Genomic DNA, 14746 nt, shown 5'->3' with positions numbered 1-14746 from the left:
ACTCTGTAGAAGTCAGCTGCAACATAGAATCAAATCATAGGTTTCCCTGCATGTTCCCTTGCCTCACAATAATCCTTATTTTCAGAAGCAAGCATTTAGAAACAGTTTTCTCTCGGATATTACTCAGCCTGCCTTCGTCAGTGGATAAAGCCCACTATCTAAACAGCAGATAAGCAGAAAGCCCTGGCCATAATAGCCAACAGTTGCTGAAAGATAAAGATCATACATCTTATTGCCACCCCTCAGATTCCTCAGACCAATAGCGTCAACACTAATGGCTACTATAATGGCCAATACCTGCAAAAAAGTGAAGTACCTGACTCATTCACACTCCACTCCTATTGTTTAAAGATGGCACTGGTTTGTACAGCACATTTTGTAGTACTATACCACGTTGTAACATTCCACCTCAAGCCATCCAATAGGACGTTGTCAGGCTTCTCCTCTCCCTCTCCTACTACTTCCAGTCCTTCCCACTTCTTCTGAGTAATTCTTCCCATCTCTCCCTCTCTGTACCTGTCACATAAACTTACCCCTATCTCAACTTCACTTTCCTCAATCACTATCCTCACCAATTTTGACCCTGGCTTTCCATGTGTCCACACTCATTCTTGGCTGAATATTCATTATCATCCTCAAACCTTTTTCAGTCACTACTTTCCAGGACAGGGTCCTCCATCCTGCAAGTATGGCCTACATTCTTTGTTCCTAGATGTAGGACTTTACATTTGGCCATATTAAAATGTATTTTGTTTGCTTGTGCCCAGTTTACCAAGTAATTCAGATTGCTCTGGATCTGTGAACTGTCCTCTTAATTGTTTACCCAATCTGCATGTCATCTGGAAACTTTCAGTTCTGCATGCTCTCTCTCCTCCATTCTCAAAAAAATCATCCACTGACCTCAGTTACCTCCCAGCTCCCTTCATTTTTAAGATTAAGTGATCCATAGACAACTGCTGTCTTGAGTTCTTTGGCTCCAATTCTATTTTGTATTCCCTCCATTCTGTCTTCCTCCTTTTTCATTCCATTGAAACTGCTCTCTTCAAAAATATAACCAAGTCTTTGTAGCCAAAAATATTGGGTCCCAGGCTTCACCCTTATCCTCCTTAACCTCTCTACTGCTTTTGACACGGTTGTAAATTCATTCCTGACATCTTATCTACCTTGCTCTTGTGTGATGCTAATCTCTACTAACTATTCAGCAGATCCTCCTCTTGGTCTCTCCCAGTGTCCTTGGGGGTACTACAGAGCTCTCTGCCCTATGTCTTGCCATTCTACACCCTCTTTGGGTGATCTCATCCACAAAGTCATTAGCTTTTCCACTCTTTCTTGAAAGCCCACTCCTAGCATATCTTCAGGGAATTTACCAACTGAAAATAGCAACCATGAGCTCTAACTGGAAACAGCTTACATATTCTATAAAAACCTCAAACTTTTTATGTTACCAAGACTCAGCCAATCACTGTGTCAACCATGTATATACTGAGCACCTTCTTCCTTCTCTGCCTGAAGATTACAAACTCACCAGAGAGGAATCTGGCATACTTTTCTGTTTGGAGAACACATACTCAGGGCTGGATTAATGCAAGAGCATTAAGGGGCTACAACCCAGGGCCTCAGATTTCAAGGGGCTCCCAAAATATATAATTTACTGCACTGTTTTTCAATTGGCAGCCCTTAGGCCAGATCTGGCCCACATGGGACTTCCATTTGACCAATCACTGGCCACCAGCTGTTCCTTCATGCTCACTAAGCAGCAGCAGCCAATCAGAGCTCCTCAGGAAGCAGCCGAGCTCTCCTCACTGCCCCTCAGGAGCCAACCTATTCTCACAAGAAGGGGGGGTAGAGTGGTCCCTGCTCACAAGAGTAGAGCAAAGGAGAGGAGAGGAGGGGGAGCAAAGAGAACCCTGCAGCTCATGGTAGCTTCACTCTTTCTTCCCATGAACAGTAATGGCTCCTCCACTCCTCCCTCTCTGTAACACCCAGCCTGGGGATGATGAACTCCTGGAACTACCTACCCCTCCTCTGCCTACACAGGGGTACCCACTGCAATGCCTCCCCCCAACCTGGGAAGCGGGAGGTGAAGAACCCCAATAAGAGTGAAGGTGGGGGGGTGGAATACAGCTTATGGGGGCTGGGCAGATGTGGAGCTAAAAGGCAGAACTGATGGGGACTGGCCAGATTCACTTCAGTTTATTTTTCCTTCTGTTTACTGTCATACCATTAATTTAGAAACATTTCATTTACATTCTCACACACTGAAACTGGACTGTGTCGATACATTTCAACTTAGTGGTACACTTTTAATCAGGTGCTTAATCAGATACTTACACAACATAAAGAAATCAGTAATTGATGTGCTTCACTAGTTTTACTTGATTGTGTGCTGTGCAGTACTTTTCCAAAAATAGACTATGCAAGCAAGTGTCAACATTTCAGGCAGTAATAAAGGGAAATTAGAGGTCCATTCTTTTTTCATGAGTTTAACTTCTAATTTTAATTTAATATAATAGAATTAAAGCAGCATGTTATGGCATTACAGTTCATTTGTATAATCTTGTATGCAAGATTTTGTTAGACTATTGCCTATCAGCATGCTTTACCTTTTATTTTGAGATTAATAAATCTAATCTGGTACACTTAGTCTTGAAGGGCATGACCCCCTAACTGGAGTCAGGCTCACTACAGAGCAAACATCTGAAGAGCCTTTTGGCCCTAGAGTGTGCTCTTTGTCTTATCAGGCCTGTCAGAAAACGTAACTGAGTATCACCAGTATAGATAATTAGACAATTAAAGCATAACATCACTATGCGTATCACTACCAGGTACGAGCCAAAACGAAAATGGTTTTGTTCATTTAAACTTCCATTCAGCTTTCCAACTGGTCTATCATTTAAAAACCAGAACCAAAACAACACAGGTAATTTAACAGAGTGCTTGGCATCTGGGTGATGGTACAACAGCAGAGGGAAGGAACTGAACATGCAAAGAGGGACTCCCAAAACTATAACAGCCCAGGTCCCTATCAAACTTAATCCAGCCCTACACATACCATACTCTTGGTGCTATTGGAAATACTCATGGACACTAGTCTGCAACTCCTCTAAGCAAGGATTCTAGTTGATTGGTACACCGATCAACTGCTCTACATCATATATTTGTGGTGCTTTGTAATCTTACAATCCTCAACCCTACAACTTTTTGTGACTGTCAGATAATATAGCCCATTAGATTATAGCAGTAATATCATACACACAATTTTTTATATCACAGACTGGATCCACACACACTGTAAAAATCCAAACTCACTGCAACATTAAGGAGGACCTGTGAAGAAGACACTAAAACCCATTTAATTCTCCATTGTGTCAACTGCTCCCAACCAACCAGGATGAAGAGACATAGGGATTCAATGCATAAGTGAAAGCCATGCTTCAGGGCCCACAGGCAGAGTTGCCAAAACCATACAATACATCTAAACAACATTACAACTACAGGGGGGGAAAATCCACTACAAACACTGAGCAAGCCAAAAGTGTTCAGGCAAAGTCCTCCCTTTGGAGGACAGGGTTCTGAAAGTTTGGTTTTTATTCTATGTCCTCTAGGTTCTCTGGGCCTGCTCCTAACTCCAGCAGTAGTCTGGCAGCTGGATGTCACAATGAGACACTGTGGAGTATCAGTCTGTTGGGATCCTAGAGGTGGGCAGGCAGAGCCCACCCACTACTAAAGGACCTCTCCCAGCCTAAGGAGAGGATCCACAAGGTCCGGGATCTCAGTTAAGTACGCGGGACAACTAAAGATGCAACAGGGACAGGAGTGAGGTTACAGGGCTAAATGAAGGGAACTGGATGGGGACACAGAGAACCCCAGACAGAGCCCACTGTTCCTTGAAGGCATCAAGGGAGCCAGCAGATGCCACCCAGAGGAACTCTGCCCGGATGCGTGAAACCAGAAAGGAGCGGAAGTAGGCCGCACAGTCACAGAGCACCTCCTCGTCTACCATCCTCTTCCTGGTGGTGTAAATCGCTTCTTTGGCTAGTGCCAGGAGGAGGCTGATGAGGAGGTCTCACATCTTAGTAGGGCCACAGATAGGGTGTGCAAGATGAACAAGTGTGGGGAGAAGTGCAGCCAGAACCGGAACAGGAGGTTCTGGAGAAGCCGGAATAGGAGCTGCAACCTGGTGCACTCCAGGTACACGTGCGCCAGGGTCTCCCTCACACTGCAGATGGGGCAGGTGTCCTGGATGGGGCTGAACCACGCCAAGAACACGCCCATGCTCACGGCCCCGTGAAGGAGCTGCCAACTGATATCTCCAGCGGGCCTCAGGACCAGGGTCGAGTATGGGCTGGCCCTCCGGAGTGCCTCACCCTCCAGAAGCGGTAGGAGGTCCTGTCACTTTGTATCGGGGTGGGACGCAAGGGTGAGGACGTGAAAGGTGTGGAATACAAGCATGTACAGATGTTTCCTGGCATGGTCTGAAAGCAAGCTGGTTATAACTCGTGCAGCTGGCTCACAGTGAAGGGGTTGGGTGGCCAGGTGGGTCCCTGGGGCAGGGGCCTGATGAAAAGGTCCAGAGGGCCTGGGGCGCAGGGGGCACCCTCTTGCAGGACTTGGTCGAGGTAGCCCAGGCAGTAAAGCGGCCTTCACCTCCTGAACCATGCGCCGAGCAAGCATCAGGGGATCCAGCCAGTCTCCGCAGTCATAGTCCAGGAAGTCTCCAACTCTGGTGACTTCTGCCAGGACCAGCCTCTGTCGCACTAAGCGAGACTCCGCCACCGGCGCACAGAGTTGTGGAGTATCAGAGAGAGCAGATGGAACCCAGACAGGTTTTTAAACTTGTTTGTGGGTTGAATGCTACTCTTAGTCTGGTTAGTAGGAATATTCAGCACATAGATTTCAGTCACCATTGCAATAATTTCACCTTTAAAACTTAGCAGGAAATACAATTTCAACAAACTGCCTTTCTGGAGCCAGAGTAACAAATAGAGATTTAATAGTTAAACAACAAATAAATGGTAATGCCACACAAGTAGCTTCAGCTTACCGAATTTGGGCTTAATTAAGATGCTGTAAGATCTTGTATTTACAATGTGGTAAGCACGGTGTTTTCTGTTTTTATACAGGACCAAGTACACTTAATATTTAACTTATCAAATACAAAATAGAAATATGATATTTATACAGAGAAATGCATCAACTACTAGAGCTATCTCAACTTTTAGAATCAAGTGAGCAGGAATCTATTCATTAAATACAATCCAGTCTCTCCCTGCTCTGATGAATCATGCCCCAAATCAAAGTTCATGAGAGGAGCTGGTCTTACAAACACGTACCATACAAAGCTAGGGAAAAGCTGCGATACTTTGAAAACATATTATAAATTTTAAGTGACATACAAAAAAATTAAGAATTAATGCTACATAAGGTGTAGCAATTCAGAATTGGACATTCTTACAAACAGAAGTCATGCATTAATTACAACTTTCCACTAAAGCAGCAAATCCACAGGTATCATTATAGACAGATTTATAACAGAACTGTGGTAAGATAAGGAGTACTTGTGGCACCTTAGGACTAACCAATTTATTTGAGCATGAGCTTTCGTGAGTTACAGCTCACTTCATCGGATGCATACTGTGGAAACTGCAGCAGACATTATATACACACAGAGATCATGAAACAATACCTCCTCCCACCCCACTGTCCTGCTGGTAATAGCTTATCTAAAGTGATCATCAAGCTGGGCCATTTCCAGCACAAATCCAGGCTCTCTCACCCCCACCCCCATACACACACAAACTCACTCTCCTGCTGGCAATAGCTCATCCAAACTGACCACTCTCCAAGTTTAAATCCAAGTTAAACCAGAACTTCGAGGGGGGGGGGGGTAGGAAAAAACAAGGGGAAATAGGCTACCTTGCATAATGACTTAGCCACTCCCAGTCTCTATTTAAGCCTAAATTAATAGTATCCAATTTGCAAATGAATTCCAATTCAGTAGTTTCTCACTGGAGTCTGGATTTAAAGTTTTTTTGTTCTAAGACAGTGACCTTCATGTCTGTAATTGCGTGACCAGAGAGATTGAAGTGTTCTCTGACTGGTTTATGAATGTTATAATTCTTGACATCTGATTTGTGTCCATTTATTCTTTTACGTAGAGACTGTCCAGTTTGACAAATGTAAATGGCAGAGGGGCATTGCTGGCACATGATGGCATATATCACATTGGTGGATGTGCAGGTGAACGAGCCTCTGATAGTGTGGCTGATGTTATTAGGCCCTGTGATGGTGTCCCCTGAATAGATATGTGGGCACAGTTGGCAACGGGCTTTGTTGCAAGGATAAGTTCCTGGGTTAGTGGTTCTGTTGGGTGGTATGTGGTTGTTGGTGAGTATTTGCTTCAGGTTGCGGGGCTGTCTGTAGGCAAGGACTTGCCTGTCTCCCAAGATTTGAGAGAGTGTTGGGTCATCCTTTAGGATAGGTTGTAGATCCTTAATAATGCGTTGGAGGGGTTTTAGTTGGGGGCTGAAGATGACGGCTAGTGGCGTTCTGTTATTTTCTTTGTTAGGCCTGTCCTGTAGTAGGTGACTTCTGGGAACTCTTCTGGCTCTATCAATCTGTTTCTTCACTTCCGCAGGTGGGTATTGTAGTTGTAAGAAAGCTTGACAGAGATCTTGTAGGTGTTTGTCTCTGTCTGAGGGGTTGGAGCAAATGCGTTTGTATCGCAGAGCTTGGCTGTAGACGATGGATCGTGTGGTGTGGTCAGGGTGAAAGCTGGAGGCATGTAGGTAGGAACAGCGGTCAGTAGGTTTCCGGTATAGGGTGGTGTTTATGTGACCATTGTTTATTAGCACTGTAGTGTCCAGGAAGTGGATCTCTTGTGTGGACTGGACCAGGCTGAGGTTGATGGTGGAATGGAAGTTGTTGAAATCATGGTGGAATTCCTCAAGGGCTTCTTTTCCATGGGTCCAGATGATGAAGATGTCATCAATATAGCGCAAGTAGAGTAGGGGCTTTAGGGGATGAGAGCTGAGGAGGCGTTGATCTAGATCAGCCATAAAAATGTTACCATACTGTGGGGCCATGCGGGTACCCATAGCAGTGCCGCTGATCTGAAGGTATACATTGTCCCCAAATGTAAAATAGGTATGAGTAAGGACAAAGTCACAAAGTTCAGCCACCAGGTTAGCCGTGACATTATCGGGGATAGTGTTCTTGACGGCTTGTAGTCCATCTTTGTGTGGAATGTTGGTGTAGAGGGCTTCTACATCCATAGTGGCCAGGATGGTGTTATCAGGAAGATCACCGATGGATTGTTGTTTCCTCAGGAAGTCAGTGGTGTCTCGAAGGTAGCTGGGAGTGCTGGTAGCGTAGGGCCTGAGGAGGGAGTCTACATAGCCAGACAATCCTGCTGTCAGGGTGCCAATGCCTGAGATGATGGGGCGCCCAGGATTTCCAGGTTTATGGATCTTGGGTAGTAGATAGAATATCCCAGGTCAGGGTTCCAGGGGTGTGTCTGTGCGGATTTGATCTTGTGCTTTTTCAGGGAGTTTCTTGAGCAAATGCTGTAGTTGCTTTTGGTAACTCTCAGTGGGATCATAGGGTTTTGTGCTGGAAATGGCCCACCTTGATTATCATGCACGTTGTAGGGAGAGTGGTCACTTTGGATGGGCTATTACCAGCAGGAGATTGAGTTTGTGTGGGGTGGGGGTGGAGGGTGAGAAAACCTGGATTTGTGCTGGAAATGGCCCAGCTTGATGATCACTTTAGATAAGCTATTACCAGCAGGACAGTGGGGTGGGAGGAGGTATTGTTTCATGATCTCTGTGTATATATAAAGTCTGCTGCAGTTTCCACGGTATGCATCCGATGAAGTGAGCTGTAACTCACGAAAGCTCATGCTCAAATAAATTGGTTAGTCTCTAAGGTGCCACAAGTACTCCTTTTCTTTTTGCGAATACAGACTAACATGGCTGTTACTCTGAAACCTGTGATAAGGTAAGAGCTGTAAGAAGATTTCATGGTTGAGTATTCTGTACACACAGTCTGAACTGAGGAATACCACAGTATTTTCAGCAATTCTTTCTTACTCATTTGTGTAGAAATAGTCCTTGAAAACTTGCTAAGTGAAACTTCCTTCCATACCAGTTTACTTTTTAGCTCTCACACATTGGTTTATTACATATTATACACAAAGGTGTGCTGTTAGTAATTTTTTCTTCAAGTGAAGACAAATAGTTAATAGGCTTTTCCAAACAGACATAAGCAAAATTTGTATTTTACAAAAATCTTTACCAAGTCTCTAAGTGAAGTACACTAATTTGCTTCAGAGTAACAGCCGTGTTAGTCTGTATTCGCAAAAAGAAAAGGAGTACTTGTGGCACCTTAGAGACTAACCAATTTATTAGAGCATAAGCTTTCGTGAGCTACAGCTCACTTCCTTATAGCACTAATGTACCCATTTTTCTGCCCCATGCCCAAGGTCAGCAAAGAGAAAAACTCCATTTGGCATTTGTATTTTATCACACACTCTCCCTTCTACCCCCAAAAAGCTCATCTATTTGTGAATTACATGTCCTTAACTGATGACCCAACTAGCATACTGTGAGGATCCAACTCACATACTAATATGTACTTGAGCAACAGAATAGAAGTCAGAATTGTTGCCGGGAGTCATCCGAGCTACAGACCAATAGAGAGTGCCACCTACTGTATACACAGGACAATTGCCGAGAGAGGTCTAATTTAATCTTGAAAGGAAAATAAGGAAACAAAAAATTGCTCTGTCTGTAGATGTTCTCCCCTCATTGTGTTTATGATTTTATCCCGACATTAGTATGTTTGTGTGTTATTCAATATATATCTTTTAAAACCAGGAAGAAGTTATACAAAAAAATCTAAAAATTAAACTAAACCTCTCCCACTTCCTATGGCTACTAACATTTAGATACTTTAATACTTCAACGCAGACATCACCAGATTCATGCCAATTAAAAGCTATTTCATATTCCAAGGCCAGTTTGAGAAGGCTGATCCAGAAACTGATTGCTAACAGAGTATAATCAAGTATCTCGCTAGATTAGGATGCCCCAAAGACTTTTTCCTTCAGCTTGATTACAGATCTAAAAAATACTCCTTGTATACATGTGATACTAAGCTTTCCTTAAAGAGCTATTTTGTAGTTCTACCATTTGTTTAAATATATTGTAAACTTTCTAAACCCAGTGTAAACTAGTATCATTCTGAACTCTAGCAACGAAGAAAATAAGGCATTAATTTTTTAAAATCCTATACATCATTTGACAAGCAACTTGTCTGCCATCTGTCTTATCACAATACTTACTATCCTGTCACTTGACAATTGTACAAAGATTTCCTATTCAGATATCTGTATGCAGATTATTTGCCATTTATTAATTTATAAGTCTGCAGGTGGAGGGAAAGGGAAGTTTGACAGGGTTTGCTTAACGATGATGGCAGAGAAGCAGTGTAAATCGTAGCACTGAAAAGCAGGAGGGATCATGTTCCAAATTTTCCATCTGTAACTTGTACATGTTCGATCCCATCTTAAAGTTACACTTTTTCAGCTAGAAGGTACAAGAGCCTCTTTTTTATTATACTTCTACTTTGGCTCTTACTTCCTTTGTTTCTTATCTGTACACCGTTACATTTGAATTTAGCCTTCATTTTTGATAGTGATCTGTAGAGGAAGATACAAATGCAGACTCTCTACAATCAAGGCACTTTTAATTCAAACTTCACATAAATTAACCATCACTATAGCAGATATGCAGTAAGATAATGCTAAGAATGTTGAACAGTTGCTTTAATGAGCTGTAAGAGCACACTAGTGGCCTTGTACACCCTTCCACCTTCATACCTTGCATATGTTTTATTAATTTTATTTACATAGGTTGGTTTTCTAGTCCCCAAAGAGTTGATAAACAGGGGTTTATCGAGAGACTCTAGAGAACCACTTAGAAAATTTTAAAAACAAGTTTGTGAGTATTAATAAATGAAAGGATTTTGTTGGGATGTTTAAAAATGGATCACAGTTTATATAACATTAGAAAACAAAACAAAGAGTTCAGCACAACTATGGAAAAGCTCACATCAATATTAATGATACATAAAAAAAATTCAGCAACACAACTGACACTCTTTTACCTTTACAATGTGCATGATAATCAAGGTGGGCCATTTCCTTTAGAAAGTCAATGCTGTCCATTCTATAGTTTAATCCCTTCAACTCTGTTGTTTTTTGTTGTCATATGCAGAATGATATCAACTTTGACACTGCTGCATGACTCATCGTAGCCTTGATTATTCCCTCATGCACAACCTACACACTACCTTCCTCATTCCTATCCCCAAGGATCATTTTTCTGCCATGTGTTTAGCAGATTAAGCATTACAGGCAAGTACATATTTAAGAGGAAGTGTTAATTAAACTAACCAGCCTGTATGATCTTGCTTTCAGTATACAACTTTACTCTGAGGGAGGGAGGGAGGGAGACCAGCTTCTTACAACTATGTTACATCATTGGCTAGGGGCCAACACATATGGCTGTGGACAATCCCGAAGGAAGACACTCTGCTGACCGCCAAGAAGGAAGCCCCAATGCCGCTCCTCAGCACTTCTAAAGGCAATTAGAACAAAAGCAGGCCTGTTTCACTTTATGGTTGCCCCCCTCTCTCTTGCTAGCTCCCGGGATCTCTCCACCGTTAATACCATTATCAGCCCTAACCAGAAGGAGCTCGCCTCATCACGAGGGGTCCCCCCGGCGCCTCCCGAACCTTTCCCCTCCGCCAGGCAATACGAGCCCAGCAATCAAGATCCACCCGGGAACCCGCGGACAGGAGAGGAGGTGACATGGACAGTGCAGGGCTTCTCCCCAGTCACTGCAGCAGCACCTCCTCGCTCAGCCCCGGCAGCCCTGCACCCCAGCCGCGCTCACCCATCAGACACACGCCTAAGGCACCCGGGGCCCTCCTCGGGATCCCGCCGGGGAAGCCCGAGCGGGGCTCCCCGCGGGGCTGGGCACAGGGCAGAGCCCCCGGGAAGTGCCTGGGTGTCTACGGGAGCGTCCCGCCCCGCCCGCCGAGGGACCCGAGCTCCCCTGCCTGCCGCGCCGGCTCCGCGAGACGCTGAACGTGGCCGGGCTGCTCCCCCGGAGCCCGCCGCCGGTGCGGAGCAGCTGCTGCCGCACAGCGAGAAAGCGACTGCGGCGGCCCACGGGGGCTGTTGCGGTCCCGCGGCTCCCGCCTTCCCAGTGTCCTGCCCGCACATCCCCCAGCCCCGCTGCGGCACCTGAAGGGCACAGCCCCGCCGCCGCCTGCCGCGCTCACCGTCCTGTGCTGCTGTCGGTGCCTGCCCAGCCCGGGGAAGCAGCCGGCGGCTGTCAGCGCCCCGCCGCCGCCCCGCGAAAAGCGGAGCAGCAGCGATCTCCCCACGGCAGCCGCCATCTCTCAAGTGGAAGCAGCCCGGCCGGCCCCCGCCCCACTCAGGCAGGCTGCGCCGCGGGGCTGCCAGGAGTCGGGGCGGGCGTGCAACCACCAGCCAATCCGCGGGCTCCGCCCCCGAGCTGGGGCGGGGCTAAGGTTCGTCGCGCTCGCTCCTGCGAGTAAACTGATGTAAGGCGGGACTCTAGGGTGTCAATCAGCGGGGACGGTTAGTAAGTGGTGGCCGCGAGGCCGGAAACAGCGCGGGGAGTTCAAGCGAGAGGGGGAGGGGCACAGCTCGGGACAGGGGCTAGGGCGGTGACACAACTCAGGTCGGACTCGTAAGGCAGCGGGCAGGGTGGATAGCGGCACAGCCTGGGTAGGCCAGAAAAATTGGTCCGTAATTAGGGTTGCCAATTGTGGTTGGATATATTCCTGGAGAGTTCATCACATGCCATAATCTTTAACTCCTAGAGACTCCAGGCTAATCCTGGAGGGTTGGCACCCTATCTGTAATAGACCAGAAAGGGACCCTGGGATACCTGGAGTCCTTGTGGCACTTTAGAGACTAACAAATTTGTTTGGGCACAAGCTTTGCTGGGCTAGAACCCACTTCATCAGAGGCATGGAGTGGAAATTACAGGAGAAGGTATAAATACATGAAAGGATGGGAGTTGCCTTACCAAGTGTGAGGTCAGTCTAAGGAGACAATTTACTTAACAGCACAATACCAAGGGAGGAAAAATAACAGTTGAAGTGGTAATGAGAGTGGCCCATTTCAGATAGGTGACAAGAAGGTGTGAATAACAGTAGAGGGAAATTAGTATTGGGGAATTTAGGTTGTGTAATGACCCATCCACTCCCAGTCTTTATTCAGGCCTAATCTGATGGTGGCCAGTTTACAAATTAATTCCAGTTCTGCAGTTTCACGTTGGAGTCTGTTTTTGAAGTTTTGAACCTCTCCACCACATCATCAAGGATCTACAACCTATCCTGAAGGACAATCTCTCACTCTCACAGACCTTGCTTACAGACAGCCCCCCAACCTGAAGCAAATACACAACACACAACAAAAACACCAACCCAGGAACCAAACCCTGCAACAAACCCCAGTGCCAACTCTGTCCACCCGCCTATTCAAGGAACACCATCATAGGACCTAACCACATCAGCCACACCATCAGGGGCTCGTTCACCTGCACATCTACCAGTGTGATATATGCCATCATGTGCCAGCAACGCCCCTCTGCCATGTACATTGACCAAACCAGGCAGTCTCTATGCAAAAGAATAAATGGACACAAATCTGACATCAGGAATCATAACATTCAAAAACCAGTAGGAGACCACTTCACTCTCTCTGGTCACTCAATAACAGACCTAAAAATGGCAATTCTTCAACCAAATAAATTTGTTAGTCTGTAAGGTGCCACAAGGACTCCTCGTTGTTTTTGCTGATACAGACTAACACGGCTACCACTCTGAAACCTTGAATACCTGGAAATCTCTTGGACCCCAGCTAGGGTGACCAGTTGTCCAGTTCTTGGCCGGACCACTCAGTCGAAAAGGGATCCTGGCGGTGCCGGTCAGCACCAGGGACATTAAAGGTCGGGTTGTCGGTGCTGCGGAGCCAAGACAGGCTAGTGCCTACCTGTCCTGGCATCGGGCTGTGCCCTGGAAGCAGGCAGCAGGTCTGGCTCCTCAGCGGTAGGGGCTACGGGGCTCCATGAGCTGCTCCTGCCCCAAGCACCAGCTCCGCACTCCCATTGGCCAGTTCCTGGCCAATGGAAGCTGGGGGGGGGGCAGCGCCTGCAGCGGGTGAGAGCAGCATGTGGAGCCTCGTGCCCACCCACCCCTGCCTACTAGCGTTGGACCGGCTGGCCACTTCCAGGGCAAGCGCACCACAGTGTCAGGACAGGCAGTCAGCCTGCCTGAGCCCCACTGCACTGCTGACCGGGAGCTGCCCAAAGTAAGCCCGTGCCCCAACCCTGAGCCCCTGCCCCAGCCCTGAGGTCCCCCCCAATCCAGAGCCCCATCCTGCACCCCAAACCCCTCATCCCTGGACCCACCCCAGAGCCCATATCCCCTCCTGCAACCCAACCCCCAGCTCTGAGTCCCCCGAAACCTGGAGCCCCCTCCTGCACCCCAAAGCCTTTGTCCCTTGCCCTAGCCCAGAGCCTGTCCCCCAGCCCAGAGCCCTCACATCCCCCTGCACCCCAACCCCCGCCACAGCCCTGAGCCCCCCTCAAACCCAGAGCCCCCGCCTGCATTCCAACCCCTTCATGACCAGCCCCAGCCCAGAGCCCACACCCCCAGCCCAGAGCCCTCACCCCCCTGCACCCCAACCCCTTGCCCAGAGCTCCCTCCCACACCCTGAACTCCTCATCCCCAGCCCTACCCCAGAGCCCTCACCCCCTCCTGCATTCCAACCCCCTGCCTCAAACTGCAGGCCCCACCCACACTCTGAATCCCTTGGCCCCACTCCCCAGCCTGGAGCCTGCTCCTGCACTCCAAACCTCTGGGATCCCGATATACCTATGTACCCCTGTGCCCTCTGCCAGCTGGCATCAAGAGGTACTTGGGTCAAGAGACTTTGAACTGATTTGCAATCAAATAATGCAAATCCTATCCTCAATATTATTTCTAGGCTCCTTTTCAAGGCCATGGAGTGGGTAAGACTGTTACTAAGCTCTTCTTCTTTCACACACATAGACACACACACACATACACACAGAGATGGGGGAGGACACCACCAGGAGCATCTTCAGCCCAGCTTCCTCTCAGACTTTGGAATGAGAGAGTGCAAGTAGATTCTTCACTCCCACCCCACTTCTCCAATGTCCAAGGGCATTTCTGCTGAGAAGTTCTCCAATCCACATAAGACACCAGAATTAGCCTACTTTGATCATCTTTTTTCTCCACCCACAAGTCTGAGAGAGGTCTCGGGAAGAGGCATTGAAACAATACTCTTTTCAAAGGCCATAGCAGCTTTCTCCTAGTCCTTGTGCCAATTCCTGCAGTGCATTCTGGGATGTTCCTGTGTGGTGCTGGCAGCAGCAAAGAGAGGCAACAGGTGCTGGCTTCTAAGCAAAGGCAGCTGCAGGCATTGCTTGGGGAGGCAAGAGGGCTGCGAGGCCTTTATCTGTGCAAAATGTGAAGAGAAATGTCTCTCATTAAACCTACACAACCTTAAAAACTATTTTTAAAAGCAATGGCTGGCTAGGCCAACGGGCTTCCGAGGAGATTTCTAGAAACACATGGAAGGCAGGAGGAGGTGGGTATGGCACAGGATAAAAGGTACTGC

General features: G+C 47.1%; 1 protein-coding gene across 1 annotated transcript in view; it reads right to left on the bottom strand.

The window, feature by feature from the left end:
* MCU (mitochondrial calcium uniporter) overlaps positions 1 to 11536 on the bottom strand; it is a 150587-nt gene extending 139051 nt beyond the window's left edge. The window contains exon 1 of the mRNA XM_084633802.1: positions 11350 to 11536. Coding sequence (XP_084489928.1) covers positions 11350 to 11466 — 117 coding nt within the window. The 5' untranslated portion in view covers positions 11467 to 11536. The remainder of the gene's footprint in view (positions 1 to 11349) is intronic.
* Positions 11537 to 14746: the final 3210 nt, after the last annotated feature.

This window comes from Lepidochelys olivacea (genome assembly GCF_965140295.1).
Source record: "Lepidochelys olivacea isolate rLepOli2 genome assembly, chromosome: 7".
Taxonomy (NCBI): domain Eukaryota; kingdom Metazoa; phylum Chordata; order Testudines; family Cheloniidae; genus Lepidochelys; species Lepidochelys olivacea.
Note: the sequence above shows the minus strand (reverse complement) of the source record. Positions and strands in the feature narration are given on the sequence as shown.